Source organism: Schistocerca piceifrons, chromosome 2 (assembly GCF_021461385.2).
Source record: "Schistocerca piceifrons isolate TAMUIC-IGC-003096 chromosome 2, iqSchPice1.1, whole genome shotgun sequence".
Taxonomy (NCBI): Eukaryota; Metazoa; Arthropoda; class Insecta; order Orthoptera; family Acrididae; genus Schistocerca; species Schistocerca piceifrons.
In genome coordinates this window covers 264,258,666-264,278,219 of record NC_060139.1, presented here as the reverse complement: position 1 = coordinate 264,278,219, position 19,554 = coordinate 264,258,666, and the positions used below count along the sequence as shown (strand labels likewise).

The 19,554-nt window shown below is 44.0% G+C and overlaps 1 protein-coding gene and 1 pseudogene across 1 annotated transcript in view; both read right to left on the bottom strand.

Annotated features, from left to right (window-relative positions):
* LOC124775315 (adhesion G-protein coupled receptor G2-like) overlaps positions 1–19,554 on the bottom strand; it is a 147,816-nt gene that overhangs the window by 12,765 nt on the left and 115,497 nt on the right. Inside the window, exons 7-8 of the mRNA XM_047250150.1 lie at positions 15,309–15,743; positions 9,691–9,968 (exon numbers count right to left, since the gene is read on the bottom strand). Coding sequence (XP_047106106.1) covers positions 9,691–9,968; positions 15,309–15,743 — 713 coding nt within the window. The remainder of the gene's footprint in view (positions 1–9,690; positions 9,969–15,308; positions 15,744–19,554) is intronic.
* LOC124778928 lies at positions 10,739–10,856 on the bottom strand (annotated as a pseudogene).

The window sequence follows — 19,554 nt, the reverse complement described above, 5'->3', positions numbered from 1 at the left end:
GGGACTTAACATCTGCGGTCATCAGTCCCCTAGAACTTAGAACTACTTAAACCTAACTAACCTAAGGACATCACACACATCCATGCCCGAGGCAGGATTCGAACCTGCGACCGGAGCGGTCGCGCGGCTCCAGACTGTAGCGCCTAGAACCGCTCGGTCACTCCTGCCGGCTAATTACACAATCTAATGGAAATTATTAAAGTCATTTCTGGATTAATTTATAAAATGATGATGAATTTCGTCGATGAGTCATCTTTTTTTGTATTGCTTTGTAAACTCTTTTGCTTTGTAAACTCTTTTTCTCTGTAAACTCTTTTCCTTTGTAAAGTCTTTTGCTTTGCAAACTCTTTGAAACTATGAGAACCGAAAAATGTAAGTACTGGTGGGCAATGGAAACGCACATATTTTCCTAAACTTGTCAACAACAATGTAATTTGTGATTTGATAGAAGTGAAAATTTTTAAGTCGGTCTGATTTAGAAGAATGGGATAAAATAAAATTCAAGAATAATACAGACAAATCTTCAACAGTTATTTAGCCTTTAAGAAGCTAAGAAATCGAAATTTCAGCGGCAAGAATGTACCCCCAGACAAGACTGAGCCACCGACAACAACAACGAGATAATGAAGATAAGTAAAAAGTTATTAGTTTGTGAATCTTACACCTGTCGAAGCTTTTGAAACTAGTGAAGATACTAAGGCAGTGAATTTAATAGTGATGTGTGGACGGGTAAGATTACACCCTCTACTGGCAACACACTTCCCACCGTTTCTTCCAGTTTTGGAACGCCTCCTTGAACACATTTTGTGGGATGGCGCGCAGGTTTCTCGTCGCATTGTCCTGTATCGCCTTGTGGTTTGGATACGACGTCCTTTCGACATGATTTTTCAGTTTGGGAAACAGGAAAAAAGTCTGCCGGGGCTAGGTCCGGAAAATAAGGGGCACAACGGGAATGTGGTGTTTAGCTAGACAGCTGCAGACAAGGAACGACTCGTGTGCTGGCGTATTGACATGATACAACATCAAATGGTTCAAATGGCTCTGAGCACTATGGGACTTAACATCTATGGTCATCAGTCCCCTAGAACTTAGAACTACTTAAACCTAACTAACCTAAGGACATCACACAACACCCAGTCATCACGAGGCAGAGAAAGATACAACATCCAACTCTGGTTTTCCCATAACACAGGCCTCTTCCTGCTCACAGCATTCCTCATGCGCACTAGGATTCCTTGGTAGACTTCCTTGTTTAACATCTGACCACGAGGCACAAATTTAGTGATGGGCAACACCTTTATAGTCAAAAGACGCAACCAAGATCACCTTGATCTTTGATCGATTCATGCGTGCTTTTTTTGCACGAGGTGGCCTTTCGCCCATCCACTGCGACGAATGCATCTTCGTTTCAGCATCATAGCCGTACATATACATCTCGTGGCCTGTTATGATGCTCTTAAGAAAGTTTTCATTGTCATCAACAGCGGCATGCAGCTCCTCTCACGTTTCAGCACGGGTCTCTTTCTGATCTTCAGTCAACAAACGTGGTACGAATTTTGCGCTGACACGACGCACCTCAAGTGTTTCGCTCAAAATATGATGGCATGATCCTGCGCCGATGCTTATCTCCTCAGCAATTTCCCGAGCAATTAAACGACGATTTCCGCGAATCACACCAAGAACGCTGTCCCCATGGCAATCATCTGTTTATGTGAAAGAATATCCAGACTTGGAATAGTCGCAGACCGACATTCTGCTCTGCTGAAAATGTTTAAACCACTCTTACTACTGCGTGCGACTCATAGAGTACTCTCCGTATGCTTGGCTAAGCATTTGAAATGTCTCTGTGAAAGTTTTGCCAAGTTTGTAGCAGAATTTCACACACACACATGTCATTCTCCGAGCTCCTTCATTGCAATAATCCAACGAGCGGGCTGTACACGTGCTTACTTCAGCGACTGTGGTTCGCTTGAAAATTGTCCGAGCGACACGAGGCAAATCTCAGTTTGTTGTCTAAACCTATCGCTAGGTGCCCTCAGTAGCCGCACCGCGCTCTATCTGCTGGTTGGCGCACTATTTCAAACGTTCGGTTTCTGTTCGAACACACCTCGTATGCTGTCGAAAATACTCTGAGATTCCTTACTTAAAACCCCGCCGGCCTGTGTGTGATACAGTCAGCTGTCACTGCTCGAGCGCATACACTTCCACTGCAGGTCTATGCGCTACTCCGAGTCCCCTTCGTGGTGAAAAATCGCCCCATCGATATCAGATCGATTGTCTTCACACGATAAAATCGCAGAAAGACGCCGCGGGCTACGCAGCGAACCAAGTTACTCTAGTGCAGGATTTTGTGTAGTAACTGCAAATTGCCGTCTTCTTTCCGCTAATCTTCTCTACGTATATAGCCTGAAGTCCGTTGCTCGCTTTTTTCTGTATATTCAGGCTAATCTCAGAAGTTACTGCAGGAATTTTGAACCCCTAGAGGGGGTTCCGTACCTCATGCGGTAAAAACGGTGTCCTCTTAGGATCACTTTTTTGTCCACCTGTTTATCTGTCTGTCTCTTTGTCTGTCCGAATGTTCAAAACCCTTGCTCTCAGGAACTGGTACACGTATCGAGTTGAAATTTATGTCAGACATTAGGGTCTATGTCAGTGCAATCAAAAGATACGGCCATTTATGCGACGTATTACGATATTCGGAAACTCACTCATTAGAACCTACACGGTACTTCCTGTTGACCTAGAATCATGAAATTTGGCAAGAAGCAAGGCCTTACAGTGGAATCAAAATAAATAATCCTAAAATTTTTAATTATATCAGACGAAAAAAATTGTCATTTGTCGTCAGACTGTCTGGCCGTTTGTTATGATCCGATTTCCTCAGGAATGGGTAGACGTATCAAACTGAAATTTATGCCACATACTAATGTTTATGCTCCCTTGGCTACATAATAAGTGTCTGCTTATGCAGGCAAAGGATACTGCCATTTAAGTCACATATTTTGATACTCGCTAGCTCCCTCATTAAAACTTATAGGGTACGTCCCCTTGACGTAGAATCGTGGAATTCGGCAAGACGAAAACTTCGACAGTGCAACTAAAGGAAAAAAAATAGACAACTGTTAATTTACAATTACATCACGTGAAAAACATATTTCTTTTGTCGTTTGTTATTTAGCTTTAAACTTGGAATTAAAATATTTACGAAAGTCTTGGAATCCCTGGGACTGATCTCTTGCCAGTATCAATGTCGATAACAGGCAAAAATCGTCGAGATTCTTGATTCCTAGATTGGACGAACAATTTGTATAGATAATTACGTTTGTACAGAATACTCGGGGCGTCCAATTCGTCCTGACCAATTTTTTAAGAATAAGTAGGCCAGTTTACGAGGGAGGTTTGTGTATATAAATGAAAAACATATCGTGCAGACTGCATGAACTATATGGTCAGTTAATCAACGGCTGTCGTAAAAAGGATGCCATTGCCATCTAGCGGTGGACAGCAGAACTACTTGGACCCACAGCTCGGCTCGGTGCGATACAGCCATGGCCAAACAGCACCTGCGAACGCCTCCTTTTGTTTAACGTACCAACAACAGAAGAAACAGTTTCTGACGCAGTGCAGTCAGTTTGGACGCGACTTAACATATTCAGGTCTTATTATTTTGGCCATTTGAAATTGGTACATTTCATTCGCAGCAAGGAATAACCTGAAATGCAGAAACCGAAAACTACCAGCATTCCTCAGAAACGCTGGTGGGTTGGTAGTTTCTTAAAGAAAGACACACGTGAGGGTCTATCCTCTTCACACCTTAAAAATAGAGAATATTTCGACTTTTACAGAAGTTTGAAGGCGCATTTCGAAAAAAGACAACAATTTCATACAGATTAAAACTGCCAGGAAGTTCCATATCAGCGCACACTCCGCTGTAGAGTGAAAATTTCATTCTAGAAATTTCATACAGTTTCTGCTTCTCTCAGATTTGCAACTGCAATTCGCAGCCATAGTTCAGTGCACATTCTTTTATCAACAAGCAGTGAGTTACTTAACATTGAAGTGTCGTAATCAGTCGTTTGAGAAAAACTGCATAGCGAAAAAACACGTGAACCCAAAATCTGCGGTTTTTAATTTGTTATGTAAAAAGTAAAACGTTTTTCGCAAAGCTACCTCAGCATGGGTTGCAGCTTTGCTCTGTTTACATAAAGGAAGTTTTTTCAGAAGCGCAGAAGATGACAGCATTCAGCTTTCTGCTTTGCGAGACAGGACGAATAAGTCTACCGCAAAGGTTCTGCAACAGAGAATTGCGGCAGTGTGCGTGAACAATGAATCAGTGCATACTACGTTTTACAAGTGGAATGCTGTCACAGACTACACACCTATATATGGTACTTTTTTTCTGTTTCACTTCCTCTTATTTTTGGCCCTCGGGCATGACCCACTCAGACAGCCTCCAATACACGGTACGCTACAAATTCAAAGGCATAACCAACCACGCACACATACATTCTTGATTCCCATAGAATATTTACAATGGCTGTGAACGTATTAATTAAACCGTGATGTTCTCCCAGCATCGCTACAAGATGTCACTAGACATCCCAGTTAACTACGACAGGTTGCTCCTAAGAAGTTTCCTGGGGTGCGCTGCTTAGATCGTTTCACTTATATGAAACTGATGATGTGATGTGCATACTGTAAGACCTTCAGAACACACATCATCAGATTATTTGACTTGTCGCTCTACCGAAGTAGGCGAGTGTCAGCAATATGTCTCGTGGTCTTATCGTGGCGTGTTTATCTTCCGCCGTTAGGTCAGACGATAGAAATGCCACTTGCACGCTTAGAGTAGCAGATTGATGGTGAACAACTTTAAGCAGAACTTGATTAATTTTCAGACAAATGTAGAACTCGTACAGACTGGTACAGACTAATGCAGACTGGTACAGAAGGGGTGCCGACAAATGCAGACTGACTAATCGGAGGTCTGTACACTCATTATAATATCTCGCGCGTTCTACGTTAGCAGCAATCTCATTGGCTGCGTTACTTGTTAATAGGCGGATCGGCGGAAGCAGAATTTGGTCCGTCTCTATGGCAGCGTCATCTCGTAGTGCAGAGACGGACGAGCGCTGCGCCTGCGCTGTTGTGCTTAGCGGGGCACGTTCTAGTGCGAAAGTTGTGTACGGACTGACTACGCGGAACTATGTACACAACAGATGATATTCGCTTCTCTGAATTTTATGCGTAACTGCACGAAGAGGCCCGTAAGGAGAACTCGGCCAGCTGGGGCAGATAGCTAGTTCATTGAAAATTTAGTCCCAGAAGTTTGAACAATGGCCGAATTTTTGTTTCATTGTATTTCATCGAATGACCCGTAGAAATATAGCGTTCTGCGACAGTGGATATGCTGGCGTGGAAGAGGCGAGTATGCCGCTGGTGTTCTACGATGCGCTCCTGAATATTTCGCGTCTTTTTCCCTACATATGATATGCACTCGCACGAAACCTTAAAAATACCTGCCTTGCGCAGCACTAAATGGTCTCCCACCGATCCCAAAGAAGCAGAGATTTTTTATGGTATACGAAAATCACTTTAACCTTATGTTATCGTAACACCGTTTACTTTCGCGGAAACATTTGCAACATGTGGTCTATATTCTGTTGCGTTGATAGCCTCGTCCTCTTCCGTATTATGCAATTTGTACTTTTATAGCACTTTCTGTATCTACCGAGACGTACACTCATTGTTTAGGAACACAGTTTGTAGGTGTTCAAGTTCCTGTTTCAGGTTATGGGCATCTGAGGCGGTATGGGGTCGGTGGAACGTTCATTGTTTGGGTTGGTTTGCGTTGTTTGGGGAAGAGACGAAACAGCGAGGTCATCTTTCTCATCGGATTACGGAAGGACAGTAAGGAAGTCGGCTGTGCCCTTTCACAGAAACCATCCCCACATATGCCTGGAGCGATTTAGGAAAATCACGGAAAACCTAAATCACGATGGCCGGACGCGGGATTGCACCGTCGTCCTCCCGAACACGAGTCCAGTATGCTAACCACTGCACCACCTCGTTCGGTCGTTCATTGTTTCTTCCGAATGATGGTGGCAGCCTGTAACCTGAATGAACTTTGGACATGCATTCAAGCTTGTCATCACATCGAATGCAGATTGACGACTGGATGCGCTACGCATTAGCTGTTGGGGTCTTAAATAGGGGAACACAGTGTATTTTCGAAAGTACAGCTGATAATGGCCATAACACTCTCCGTTGAAATATCGCGGCACCTAGTTACAGACATCCGACAAATCGCCTGACATTTCATGGCACGGCACGGACGTTATAACCTGCGTGGCCAAGTATCCCGATTTAGGTGCGATTGTCCGATTTTTCTGTAGAAAACCCGACTCACGAGAATACTTGTCAGGATACGTAAAAATTCCGGTCACAAAGATAATATTTCACTTAATATAGTTTGCTCATTGTGCTAGCATTAAATTCGACTTGTGAAGGCTGCTCAAATAAAAAAAAAACTTTTAGTCTACAGGGAGGTAATGGTAACAAAAACGGATTCTACTAGCATTCAGTAGCGAGTCAGAAGTCGACCAAAACAATTTCTTGTTGTTACTTTGCATTTTACAGTTGGCGAAACATTTCTGCAAATGGACTTGTCGTCAGGCAGTGGAACTAATAAACTGCCAATGCTGAAAAATAAGAAAAACATGAAATTAAAAACCATAACTATGAATGGCTTAGTTTAAGTCCTCCTCACGTTTTGGTACGTCTCAATCGGTGAACAAGAAGTAAAAAACACGAAAGTTGTGCATCACACAGAAGCTCCGTTCATTGGTGGGCCCCGAAAAAGCAAATGGAAGTTAAGTTCTTATTTTACGACTCATGGAAAAATAAAGCAAGAAAAAATTATGGCTATGAAAGCATCGTTTGTGTTTCATTCAGATAGTCATAGTCCTATCACAGTCACAGCAGAAGGCACAGCAGTTTATCCTACTGATTCAAAATTTCGATGCATGATATTCATACGGTTGCACAACTCCGACGAAAATGATTTCGTCAGTGGCATGTCCGTCTCAAAAGCAGTCGAGGACGACTGTCTATCTGCCATAATTAACACTTATACTGTGATCCTTGACCACCTGTCTGCAGCCATCCAAAACTTATCCAGTGTGCAGCCAAGAAGAGATAGTTTTTATCGGGTGATTTATCGGGTGGCAGCCCGTAGCCGAAATTTTTCATTTGTGAGGAGTAAAAAAAGGAAAAAAATTCGTATTCCACACGGAAAATTGTGATAGAAGTGCCAAAAAATTATTTGTGCCTCATGTCAGATTTTATATTCTGTTTTGACAATGTCTGTTTAAATTATCTAGATGGAACAAAATACAGTTCGAAACTGTGAAGTGTCAAACAATGAGGCAGCAATCCAGCAGTCCTTGTGGAGGTGTTCATCACATAACAGGTATTAATTGGTTAAACTATAATTCCATTCGTAGACACATTGTGCCATTTAATGAAGACTGTTGACTGGATGATGCTATGAAAGTATACATCTTCGCATCACATCCCAAATAAACACCACAGGTAATGAACCAGAGGACAAGGCAGGCCAGTGAAGCATCTCTGCATTCCTCAAGGCATTTGCTGTTTGAACTGCAGTGTGGGGCCTTGTATTACGCAGCTGGAATAAGCCATTCAGTAGCCTGATCATGAAGGGCACGAAAGCCGTGTTGAACAATCTTACCATGCACTGACGAAAATTTGGTCTGCCTTCAACAAACCCAAATCGGTCCAGTTGTCACGTCTAAAAGCTCCCCGTACCATGAGGCTTAAATGTCAGTTTGGTGCTGAATGCTCAGTGTGTTCACGATATAACACTTTCACATTCCATCTTTGTATGAAACTTTGATCGGTTTTACTACAGGAGAATCATACACAGTGCTTAGAAGCACTCTCAAGCAGTTTTTAACAGTCAACTGTTTTTATAGAATGTAACAGCTCATAGATGCAGGACTGTGATGTTACAACAATGATTAAAAATGTTGAGTAATTAAAGAAGTACTTAACTTTATACTTATAACAGCCTTACTGTATAAAATTATATATATATTTCTGTGGAGTAAGTATGTAAATCTCAACTAAATTTTACTTGATAACCTACAGCAAAGACTAATGGTTTCTGTAACATATGTACCTGTACTGAAACAAAACACATTTCTCTGTCATACAAACCGACAATTATAATTTTCAAAACACATTGCTCTGTCATACAAACCGACAATTATAATTTGGTGTAGGATGTAATATTGGATAGTCTGAGTAAAGTTGCAAAATTTTCTTTATAACTTTCTACAGGAAAATGGACAAAATCATTATAACTGTTATGCTACAGATTAGAAGAAGGGGAAGAAATTACAATTTTTCTTAACGTTGCACTAGCGCAGCCACAGGCGACACCAAGCAGAGGTGGTGACATAGCTACGGTGCAGAAAGAAACAATTAACACTGTAAGTCAGTCATGTATGTGAGCACACGTTGCTATATCGGCACCAATTGCCTGGCACAAGTTACACATTCAGTGGAATGCCCACTGGGAGAGACTGAGATACATTCATTAGCTCTTGTAATGTGGAGCAACAAGCAATACCTTAGCTGCAATAACACCTATCAGGGATGTGACAGTGCAGTTAACAGTCTGTAACAAATTGTTAAGCAAACACAGCGCAACGAGGATTGCTGACCATCAGTGAAGAAGTAATCTGTGGTTTCAGAATACCTTCTCAGTTTTTTGGATACAAATAAGTTATATATAAAAAGAGGTAATTGTTATTTTATTCTTGTGACAAATGTGAGATGTGGCACATAGAAAATCTGCGATTTCCACTCTTCAGTTATTCAGTGAGTGCAAAAGCTCTTGATGACAAACATCAGAGTCCTATTTCAGAAACTACTGTTGACAGACAATATACCCAAAAAGTATCCATACTGGACAAATAAAAAATAAAGTTCAGACAGTGGTTTTAATGCTTGAGGTATTCTAAACAGTCTCCCCCCCCCCCCCCTCACCCCAATCAACTCACCCACATCACATTTGAGAACAATGTACAGAACACTGCTACAACCATTTGAAACTGTCAGAAATGTTCTTTGGAAGGTTCTTCATACTACATGTCACATTCTTCGGTACTCGCAAATCATTAGAGGCTCATTTTTCACTTTGTCGTTCTGTGGTAGATTCATACTGATAACACCAAGTCTCATCCCCCATGGTGATTATTTCCAGAAGACAACTTACTTGTTTTTTATTTCAATCAAGCAAGTGTTCTTGCATCATTCTTTGGTTTTGGAGTCGTGGTGTGTGGGAAAAACTGTAACACTTTTCTCTTCTTCAAAACATTCTAGAGAATGTCTTGTACATTTGATTTAAAGATATTCAGTCCATTCATCGAATGCTATTTGTGACACGACAGTACTGACACATTACGAACTCGTGTCCACTACTTAATATTGCCTGCTCAAAACTGATTGGTCGAATGCAGACCTGTTGTTTACTGTTGTTAGTGCAAAGCTGCCACCATAGTTACTGCGTGGTCGAAGCTTATACGCTAGGAATAAAATTAGTCTCGGTACTTTTTGGACGGACAGTATATATGTGAACATGTTTGAGCATCACCAGCATACCTGGAGGCAGCAGCAACGGATTTTGCCCGCCCGAAGGGGAAGAGAACGACGAAAAGCAGCCAGAAGAAGGCTGTGGCGCTGGCGAGGCAGCAGAGCGTGGAGGGCACCAGAACGGCCGTATAGAAGGCGGCGCCCTGAGGGAAGCAGAGCGCTCCAGCCGCAGAGTCCTCACGCAACTGGTAGCCCTCCGGCCCAAGTGCTGCCAGCGCCCCCAGCACCGGCACCAGTGGCATCAGCCATGCCGTCAGCGCGCAGACCAGCACTGTGTGAGGGTAAGCCTGCACAAAGGTCTAAGAGTTAACTTACCTCAAGGCTGTATATTGGGTCCTAAATTATTCAGATTATATTTCTGTACTCCTGAAAGAGAGGTAAGCAGTTACTGCCACACTGACAGTGCACATGCTAGCATAATGTCAGGGTATGCCTACACAAAGGGGACAAGTTAGATTACCACAAGGCTATATGCTGGGTCCTAAATTCTTCAGTCTATAAGTATCTGGTCCCGTCACAGAGACCACCATTATCAGCAAAATTGAGACTGTACATGCTAGTGATATGTGAGGGTACGTTTGCTCAGAGGTAAAAGAGTTAGCTTGCCGGCTTCCCGTAAGGTTGCACATTTGTTCCTAAATTTTCCATTTTATATCAGTCTATTGCTATCACAGAGACCAGCAGTAGCAACAGCCACACTCAGTGCACTCACTAGCACCATGTGTCGGTGTGCCTGAAGGGAGAGGGCGAGTTAGCTTACCACACTACTTGCTCCTAAATTCTCCACTGTCTATGAGCCTATCTACCACACAGTGACCAAGGATAGTACCAAATCCAAAAGTGCACAACTCCATTCGAACACGCCTTGGAGGGCCCAACAGTACCGACCGGCCGCCTTGTCATCCTCAGCACACAGGCGTCACAGGATGCAGATAAGGAGGGGCATGTGATCAGTACACCGCTCTCCTGGCCATATGTCAGTTTACGAGTCCGGAGAAGCTACTTCTCAATCAAGTAGCTCCTCAGTTTGCCTCACAAAGGCTAAGTGCACCCCAAATGACAACAGCGTTCGGCAGACCAGACGGTCACCCATCCAAGTGCTAGCCCAGTCCAACAGCGCTTAACTTCGGTGATCTGACGGGAACTGGTGTTACCACTGCGGCAAAGCCGTTGGCAACAGTGCACAAACCACCACCCACGTAAAGTGGACAAGGTATACGCCATTTTAACTTATTCCAAGGATCAACCTTATTTTCACGACCGTTAAAAATATGACGTTTCCACCAGTTCAAAGAGGAAAATATCTACAATGGCGTATGAGGTACTTAGTGTACGCTACTAATAAAGTGTAATACAAGGGGTAGTCATATAGTTTTCATTACCTCCTCGAAAAGTAAAGTAATCTACTTATTTTTTCTTTGTTTTCAGGTGGTTGTCTCTGTTCATGATGGACTTCAAATTCGTCACTCTACAGTATCATCATCATAATGGCACATCTCCGCTGATAAAGTGGAGAAGGCACTGTGTTACTGCTTAGAGATGCATTAACTAACATAAAGAATCCAGAAGGCCTTATGAAATGCGGAACTGAGCACTAGATGTTATGAGAGGCGTACACGACAGTGTAAAAGTAGAAGAGCAGTAACGGCAGAATGCGTCGGTTATGAGAGCTCAGTGACTTCGAAAGTGGCCAAGTCATTGGATGTCATCTGAGTAACACACCTATAAGGAAAATTTCAACCCTTCTAAAGCTGCCGAACCCAACTGTTGGTGATGTGACTCTGAAGTGGAAACAGGAAGGAACAACCGCAGCTAAACCAAGACAACGCACACCTCATGTACTGGTGGACAGGGACGGTCGACCATTGCAGAGGGTAGTTTAAGAAAATCGTATAAAATCAGCGGAAGGAATCATTCGTGAGTTCCTAAACAGTGCCAGCAGTCTTGCTAGTACAATGACTGTCCAGTCAACGAGCACTTACTCATAAGTCGCAGTTTGCTTAGCCAATGATGAGAAATACTTAAGATGCTGTAAAGAGTGACATTGCTACACTATATGATGTGAGCCAGGTGATCATAGGTAAGACTGGGGAGAGTGAGTGCAGTTTTATCTTTTTGGCTCTTTGTCTCTTTTCTCGCATTTCCTCAGTTTTAACCACTTTCGTTTCTAATAATTTCCTATCGGCGCTAATAACCTCGTCGTTGGGCACCCCTAGCCCACAAACAAATACATGCCACTGGACAGCGAATGACTGGAAACGAGTAATGAGAAATGATGAATCACGCTACACACTATGGCAGTCTGATGGAAGAGTTTGGGTTTGGTGCATGCCTATAAAACGTTAGTTGCCATAAAATGTGTGCCAACAGTGAAGTCTGGACGAGACAGGGTTACAGTATGTCGGTTTTTCTCGTGATTGGGATGTGGTCTCGTAATTGTGCTTAATAAAACGCTAAATGCTGAGGGATATGAACACATTTTGCAGAAATGCATACTGCCTACAAACTACAATACAGGAACTTTTCGGGGACGTTTGTATTAGCATGACAGTGCATCCTGTCATAAGCAGCAGTGGGAGACAATAGTTAGTGTATAGTACTGCCCTGAGTCCATACACATAATGAATGCAGCACCGTTCGGATTCTTTAGAACGCCGACTTCGCCTCAGTACAGAGCGTCACACATCATTACACTGCCTGCTTTCGACTTTTGAGAAAGAATAGGCTGCTGGTCCTCTACAAACATTCAAACACATCACTGGAAGAGTCCACAGCAGGCTTCAAGTCGTCCACCAATAGGAGCACAGATACTTCTGGTGACTGTTCGATACCAATGGTAATATTACCGATGACAGTGTCACTACAGCAGAGTTACTAAACACAGTTTACCGAAATTTCTTCAGAATTGAGGACAAAGTAAATAATGCTGAATTCAAACCAAGAACTACTGCCAACATGAGTAAATTAGAAGTAAATGTCCTCGGTACAGCGAAGGTGCTTAAATCATTTAATAAAGTCACGTTTCTGCTCCAGATAGAATACCATCTCGGTTTCTTCCAGAGTATGCTGATACAATAGCTAAGCGGATTACAAACCATATCATTGCCGTTCACTTTCAATAAAATTAAGAACTTATACTCTATTCGAACATTATGAATTATGTCAGAGAAAACTACTTACACATAGTCAGTACAGATTCAGAAAATATCATTCTTGTGAAATTCAACTACCTCTTTATTCTTGCAAAGTAATGAGTGCTATTTACAGGGTATCTCAAACTGATTCCATATTTCTACATTTCCAGAAGGCTTTCGACACCGTTCCTCACAAGCGACTTCTAATCAAATTGCGGGCCTATGAAGTATCATCTCAGTTGTGCGACTTGATTCGTGAGTCCCTCTCAGAAAGATAACAGTTCATAATAATTGATGGAAAGTTATCTAATAAAATAGAAGTAATATCTTATGTTCCCCAAGGAACTGTTATATGCCCTCTGATGTTTCTGACCTACATAAATGTCATAGGAGACCCTCTGAGCAGCCCTCTTAGACCATTTGCAGATACTGCAGTCATTTATCGTCTTGTAAAGTTAGCAGATGACCAAATTCAATTGCTAAATGATTCAGAGATGGATTTAGATGGTGAAAGAAAGTAACAGCTATCTCTAAATTATGAAGAGTGTGATGTTATCCACATGAGTATTAACATGAATCGGCTACATTTCGGTCACACAATGAATCACACAAATCTAGGGCATGTCAGTTAAACTAAATATGCAGGAATTACAATTACGGAAAAACCAAAATTGGATAGATAATGTTGTGGGGAAAGGAAATCAAAGACTGCGATTTATTGGCAGATTGGCAGAGCGTTTAGAAAATGCAACAGATCTAGAATCCTTACACTACACTTGTCCGCCCTCTTCTAGAGTATTGCTGTGCAATGTGGGATTCGCGTCAGATCGGAATGACAGAGGACATCGAAAAAGTTCAAAGAAGTGCAGCTCGTTTTGTATTATCGCGAAAAAGGGAAGAGGGTGCCACTTACATGTCACGCGAATTGGAGTGACAACATTTAAAGCAAAGGCGGTTTTCGTTGTGTCAGAATCTTCTCATGAAGTTTCAATCACCAACTTTCTCTTCCGAATGAGAAAATATTTTGTTTGTGTCCACTTACAGAGAGAGAAATGAACATCATAATAAAATTAGAAAAATCGGAGGTCACACAGAAATATTTAAGCGTTCATTTTTCTCATGCGGTGTTCAAGAGTGGGGTGGTGGAGAAAGAATGTGAAGGTGCAGAATGAGATTTTCACTCTCCAGCGGAGTGTGCGCTGATATGTAACTTCCTGGCAGATTAAAACTGTGTGCCGGGCCGAGACTCGAACTCGGGACCTTTGCCTTTTGCGGGAAAGTGCTCTACCAACTGAGCTACCCAAGCACGACAAACGTCCCGTCCTCACAGCTTTCCTTCTCACAGTACCTCGTCTCCTACCTTCCAAACTTTACAGAAGTTCTCCTGCGACCCTTGCAGAACTAGCACTCCAGAAAGAAAAGAGACTGCGGAGGGATTTTTCCAGAACGAGATTTTCACTCTGCAGCGGAGTGTGCGCTGATATGAAACTTCCTGGCAGATTAAAACTGTTTGCCAGACCAAGACTCGAACTCAGGACCTTTATCTTTCGCGGGCAAGTGTTCTACCAACTGATCTACCCAAGCACGACTCCCGCCTCGTCCTCACAGCTCTACTTCTGCCAGTACCTAGTCCCCTACCATCCAAACTTTACAGAAGCTCTCCTGCGAACCTTGCAGAACTGGCACTCCTGAAAGAAAGGATATTGCGGAGACATGGCTTAGCCGCAGCCTAGGGGACGTTCCTAGAATGAGATTTTGACTCTGCAGCGAGTATGCGCTGATATGAAACATTCTGGCAGATTAAAACTGTGTGCCGTACCGAGACTCGAACTCGGGACCTTTGCCTTTCGCGGGCAAGTGCCCTACCAACTGAGCTACCCAAGCACGACTAACGCCCTGTCCTCACAGCAATGTTCGCAGGAGAGCTTCTGTAAAGTTTGGAAGGTAGGAGACGAGGTACTGGCAGAAGTAAAGCTGAGAGGACTGGGCGTTAGTCGTTCTTGGGTAGCTCAATTTGTAGAGCACTTTCCCGCAAAAGCCAAAGGTCCCGAGTTCGAGTCTCGGTCCGGCACACAGTTTTAATCTGCCAGGAATTTCAATGTGAAGGTGGTTCGACGAATCCTCTGTCAGGCACTTACATAGGAGTGCAGTCTAGTCACATAGATGCAGATAGTGAGTTTAGCGCTTATAGACGAACGGGGTCCATAAGGTAAGGACGTAGAGTGGAGCCTGTGTGTGTGTGTGTGTGTGTGAGAGAGAGAGAGAGAGAGAGAGAGAGAGAGAGAGAGAAAGAGAGAGAGGGAGAGAGAGAGAGGGGAAGAGAAAAAAAGAGACAGATGAAGGGAGAAAGTGAGAAAGAGAGAGAGAGGAGTTGGAGAGGAGAAGGAGACAGAGAGGGAGAGAGAGAGTGGAGGAGGGGGGAGACAGAGAGGAGAGGGAGAGAGGGAGAGAGAGAGAGAGAGAGAGAGAAGAGAGGAGGTGGCACGGTTGTACCTGGGCGCCGGCGATAGTCGCGAAACGGAGGACCTGCAGCGCCGCGGCGGCGGTGGCCCAGCAGGCGGCGGCCAGCAGGCTATAGTGCAGCGCGACGCCCACGACGACGCAGAGCGCCCCCGGCTCGGACTGCGCGTACGGCTCTGCGCCTGGGGCGGCGCCGGAGCCGAGGCCGGAGGCGGCAGCGGCGAAGCAGGCGTCGCGCAGCGCCGTGGCCAGCACGAGCTGCAGCAGCGCGCGCGAGCCGGCGCGCCGCCGCCACTCGCCCGCCACCAGCGCAGTGCCCGCGAAGCCGAGAGCTCCCAGAAGCGACAGCGACACGCCCGCCACCGACAGCGCCGTCAGCGTGCTCTCGTGCCCCAGCCACGCCACGTCCGCGTCCGTCACCAGCTGAGCAAAGTGCGTCAGGTGCCGGCAGCGGCACACGTCGCTCACCTGTAACCGGCCACCGCAGCTCTCTGAACCACGCATCGTGCTACATTCTGCAGGGCAGCTTGTGTTGCAACTGTCTAGTCATACGTACTGGAGAGATGTTAACAGTGCTACTGCTCAGTCCTACATACAGGTGAGAAACTTGCAGAGCCACAGCACAGACATACGTACTAGAGAGAAGCTCAAGTGCTACTGTCCAATAATTACACGTGCCAGCACCAGCAAATGTGTCACACTTGCAAGTGGTTGGATGATTGGTTTGGAGTATAAAGGGACCAAACTACAGGGTCATCAGTCCCTTTTTCCTCGTGTAAACAAGGCTCCAAATTCCCAAAAGGTTCTTGATGCAATAATTTGTAGACGTTTATTATATTTAATGAACTTCAATGTGCTGCTACCAGTTTCGGTATTACATTTATGCCATCTTCACGCCCCACTCGTCATAGTCGTAAAATCGCTATACACAGAAGGAGCCATATAAGTGGATCCATGGTTCAAATGGCTCTGAGCACTATGGGACTTAACATCTGACGTCATCAGTCCCCTAGAACTTAGAACTACATTAACCTAAGGACGACACACACATCCATGCCCGAGGCAGGATTCGAACCTGCGACCGCAGCGGTCGCGTGGTTCCAGACTGAAGCGTCTAGAACCGCTCGGCCACTCCGGCCGGCTTTTGATCCGTGAATCAATCGTCCTGCAGCATGTAGAAGTTCATAAAATAAAACAAAGTTCTGCAAATCACACGGCTGTTGGTAAATTATTGCATCAAGAAGTTCATGCCAGCTGTCGTCCCACGATCCATAATGGATCAACGAAGATTAAAATTCCAAAAAGGGGTCGCAGAATGGCAAAGGGCGGAAAACTAACGGGGAACCACAGTGAAAGAGAGAACGAAAGAAAATAACCAAAAGGAGAAAACGTACGTTAAAAGGAAAAGTAGTGGAACGTATTAAAATACTATAGCAGATGACCGAGACTGACTGAACATAAGAATAAATAAGGATGAGAAAGTCACTCTGCAAGACGCTAGAATCTCCATCCTAAAAGAGAGGGTAAGATGAGCAAACATAGAAGTTTCAAAGAAAGCAAGTGTCGACAGGTGTGAAAATTATCGAACTATCACTTTAATAGCTCATGGCTGCAAAATACTAACATGAATTCTTTACAGATCAATCGAAAAACTAGTAGAAGGTGATCTCGGGCAAGATCAGTTTGGATTCCGTCGAAATGTTGGAACAAGTGAGGCAATACTGACCCTAGAACTTATCTTAGAAGATAGATTAAGGAAAGGCAAACCTACGTTTCTAGAATTCGTAGACTTAGAGAAAGCTTTTGACAGTCTTGACTGGAGTATGCTCATTAAAATTTTGAAAGTGGCAGGGGTAAAGTACAGCGAGCGAAAGAATATTTAGAATTTACACAGAAACCAGATGGCAGTTATAAGAGTAGAGGGGCATTAAAGAAAAGCAGTGGTTGAGAAGTGAGTGAGACAGGGTTGTAGCTTATCCCCGATGTTATTCAATCTGTATATTGAGCAAGGAGTAAAAGAAACAAAAGAAAAATTTGGATCAGGAATTAAAATTCATGGAGAAGAAATAAAAACTTTGAGCTTTTCCGTTGATATTGTAATTCTGTCAGAGGTAGCAAAGGATCTGGAAGAGCAATTGAACGGAATGGGCAGTGTTTTGAAAGAAGAATACAAGATGAACATCAACAAAAGCGAAACGACGATATTGGAATGTAGTCGAAAGAAGGCAGGTGATGCTGAGGGGATTAGATTAGAAAATGAGACACTTAAAGTAGTAGATGAGTTTTGCTATTTGGGGAGCAAGATGGTCGGAGTAGAGAGGATATAAAATGTAGACTGCCTATGACAAGGAAAGTGTTTCTGAAGAAGAGAAATTTGTTAACATCGAGTATAGATTTAACTCTCAGAAAGTCTTCTCTACAAGTATTTGTATGGATTGTAGCCATGTATGGATGTGAAACGTGGACGATAAATAGTTTGGACAAGAAGAGAATAGAAGCTTTCGAAATGTGGTGCAACGGAATAATGCTGAAGATTGGATGGGTAGATCACACAAGTAATGAGGAGGTACTTAAGAGCATTGGAGTGAAGAGGAAATTGTGGCACAACCTGACTAAAAGAAGGGATCGGTTGATAGGACACGTGTTGATGCATCAAGTGATCACCAATTTAGTATTGGAGGGTATTGTGGAGGGTAAAAATAGTAGAGGTAGACCAAGAGATAAATACACTAAGCAGATTCAGAAAGATGTAAGTTAAAATAGTTACTCAGAGATGAAGAAGCTTGCACAGGGTAGAGGAGCATGGAGAGCTGCATCAAACCCGTCTCTGGACTGAAGACCACAACAACAACAACGAATAAAACGTACAACAACGCCAGCCATTGAGGCGTTGTCGCCCAACACCGGAGGCAGGGTGCTGTGAAGGTTAAAATTCCGGGTCAGAGCGGCTCAAATAGGGCAGTTCAACAAGATGTGGACTACAGTCATATGGGAGCCACAGTGACACCGAGGTGGGTCCTCGCGTTGGAGAAGGTGACCCTGTGTTAGCTAAGTATGGAGCAGAGGACAACGGAGTCCTTGGGAGTGTCTTACTTGGACGACTGCCACACATTCGTTGTCCTCTTAATAACGCATAGTTTATATAGTGTACTGAGAGTGCACCGTTCGGTATCCCAGATCACGAAAACTTTGCAGTGGAGGACCGATCGAAGATCAGTCTCTGGCAGGCCAATCTCCAGATCTGGTTTACTGGTAGCCTGTTTTACCAGGCGGTCAACAAGTTCATTGCCCAGGCAACATGTCCTGGGTCCAAATGAAGGTCACTGAGCGTCCACTGTTGCCGAAGGCATAAAAAGACTCCTGGATAGTCGGTACCATAGAATGGCGAGGGAAGCACTGGTCCAGGGCTTGTAGGCTGCTTAAGGAGTACAGATGACGAAGAACTCCCTGACACAGAAGCTGATATCGATTCATGACTACCAACTCTGCAGTAAAAACACTGCAGCCAGCCAACAAGGAGCCCTGTCCAGTGTGTCCAACGTGAGTGTAAGCGAAATCAACAAGATCGACGACCATTGATCCGTCAGCGTAGACTATTTATGAGCCCTGGAACTCGCTAAGAATAGAGATAAATTGCCAGCAGAGGGCCACAGGCGGAACAGCCTTTTGCGTCTAGCGACGGGTCCAGACGGCGTTGTGGCCACGGCATGGACCTTGAAAGTGTTTGTAAGTTGACCCACAGGAAAGGTTGGAGAAGAAAAGTGTCGAGTTCAGTAATAAGCGACTGGACATGGGCTGCAAGGAGATGCCCTGTTATGGGCCACCATTGCGTGAAATGGATCACCTTGCTAGGAAAAAGGAGATTGTAATTCGGATGGTGAGGTGAACTATGAATGTAGGCAGTATAATTTGCAAGCAGTGATTTCCACCGAGGTCGCATTGGAGGAATGCCAGCTTTCACGAGGAGGCTGTTCACTGGGCTCATTCAGAGAGCTCCTATCAAAAGCCAATCTCAACAGCGGTGGTTAGGGTCTAGCAGCCACAGTGCAGAGGGCGCATGACAACTCTGTATACGAGGAACCTTGTCATAAACTGGGGAGCTGCTTGCGTCATAATACCTCAGCAGTTAGACATAGTGTGTCATGTTCTGGCAGCGACACCTGTGACATACCTGCAGTAGGACACAATGCATTAGCCAGGATACGATGGTACATACTAGAAAACATCTTGAAATTGGTCATAACTGCCCTGCAGCTGTGCGAAGTGCATAATTTGCTGG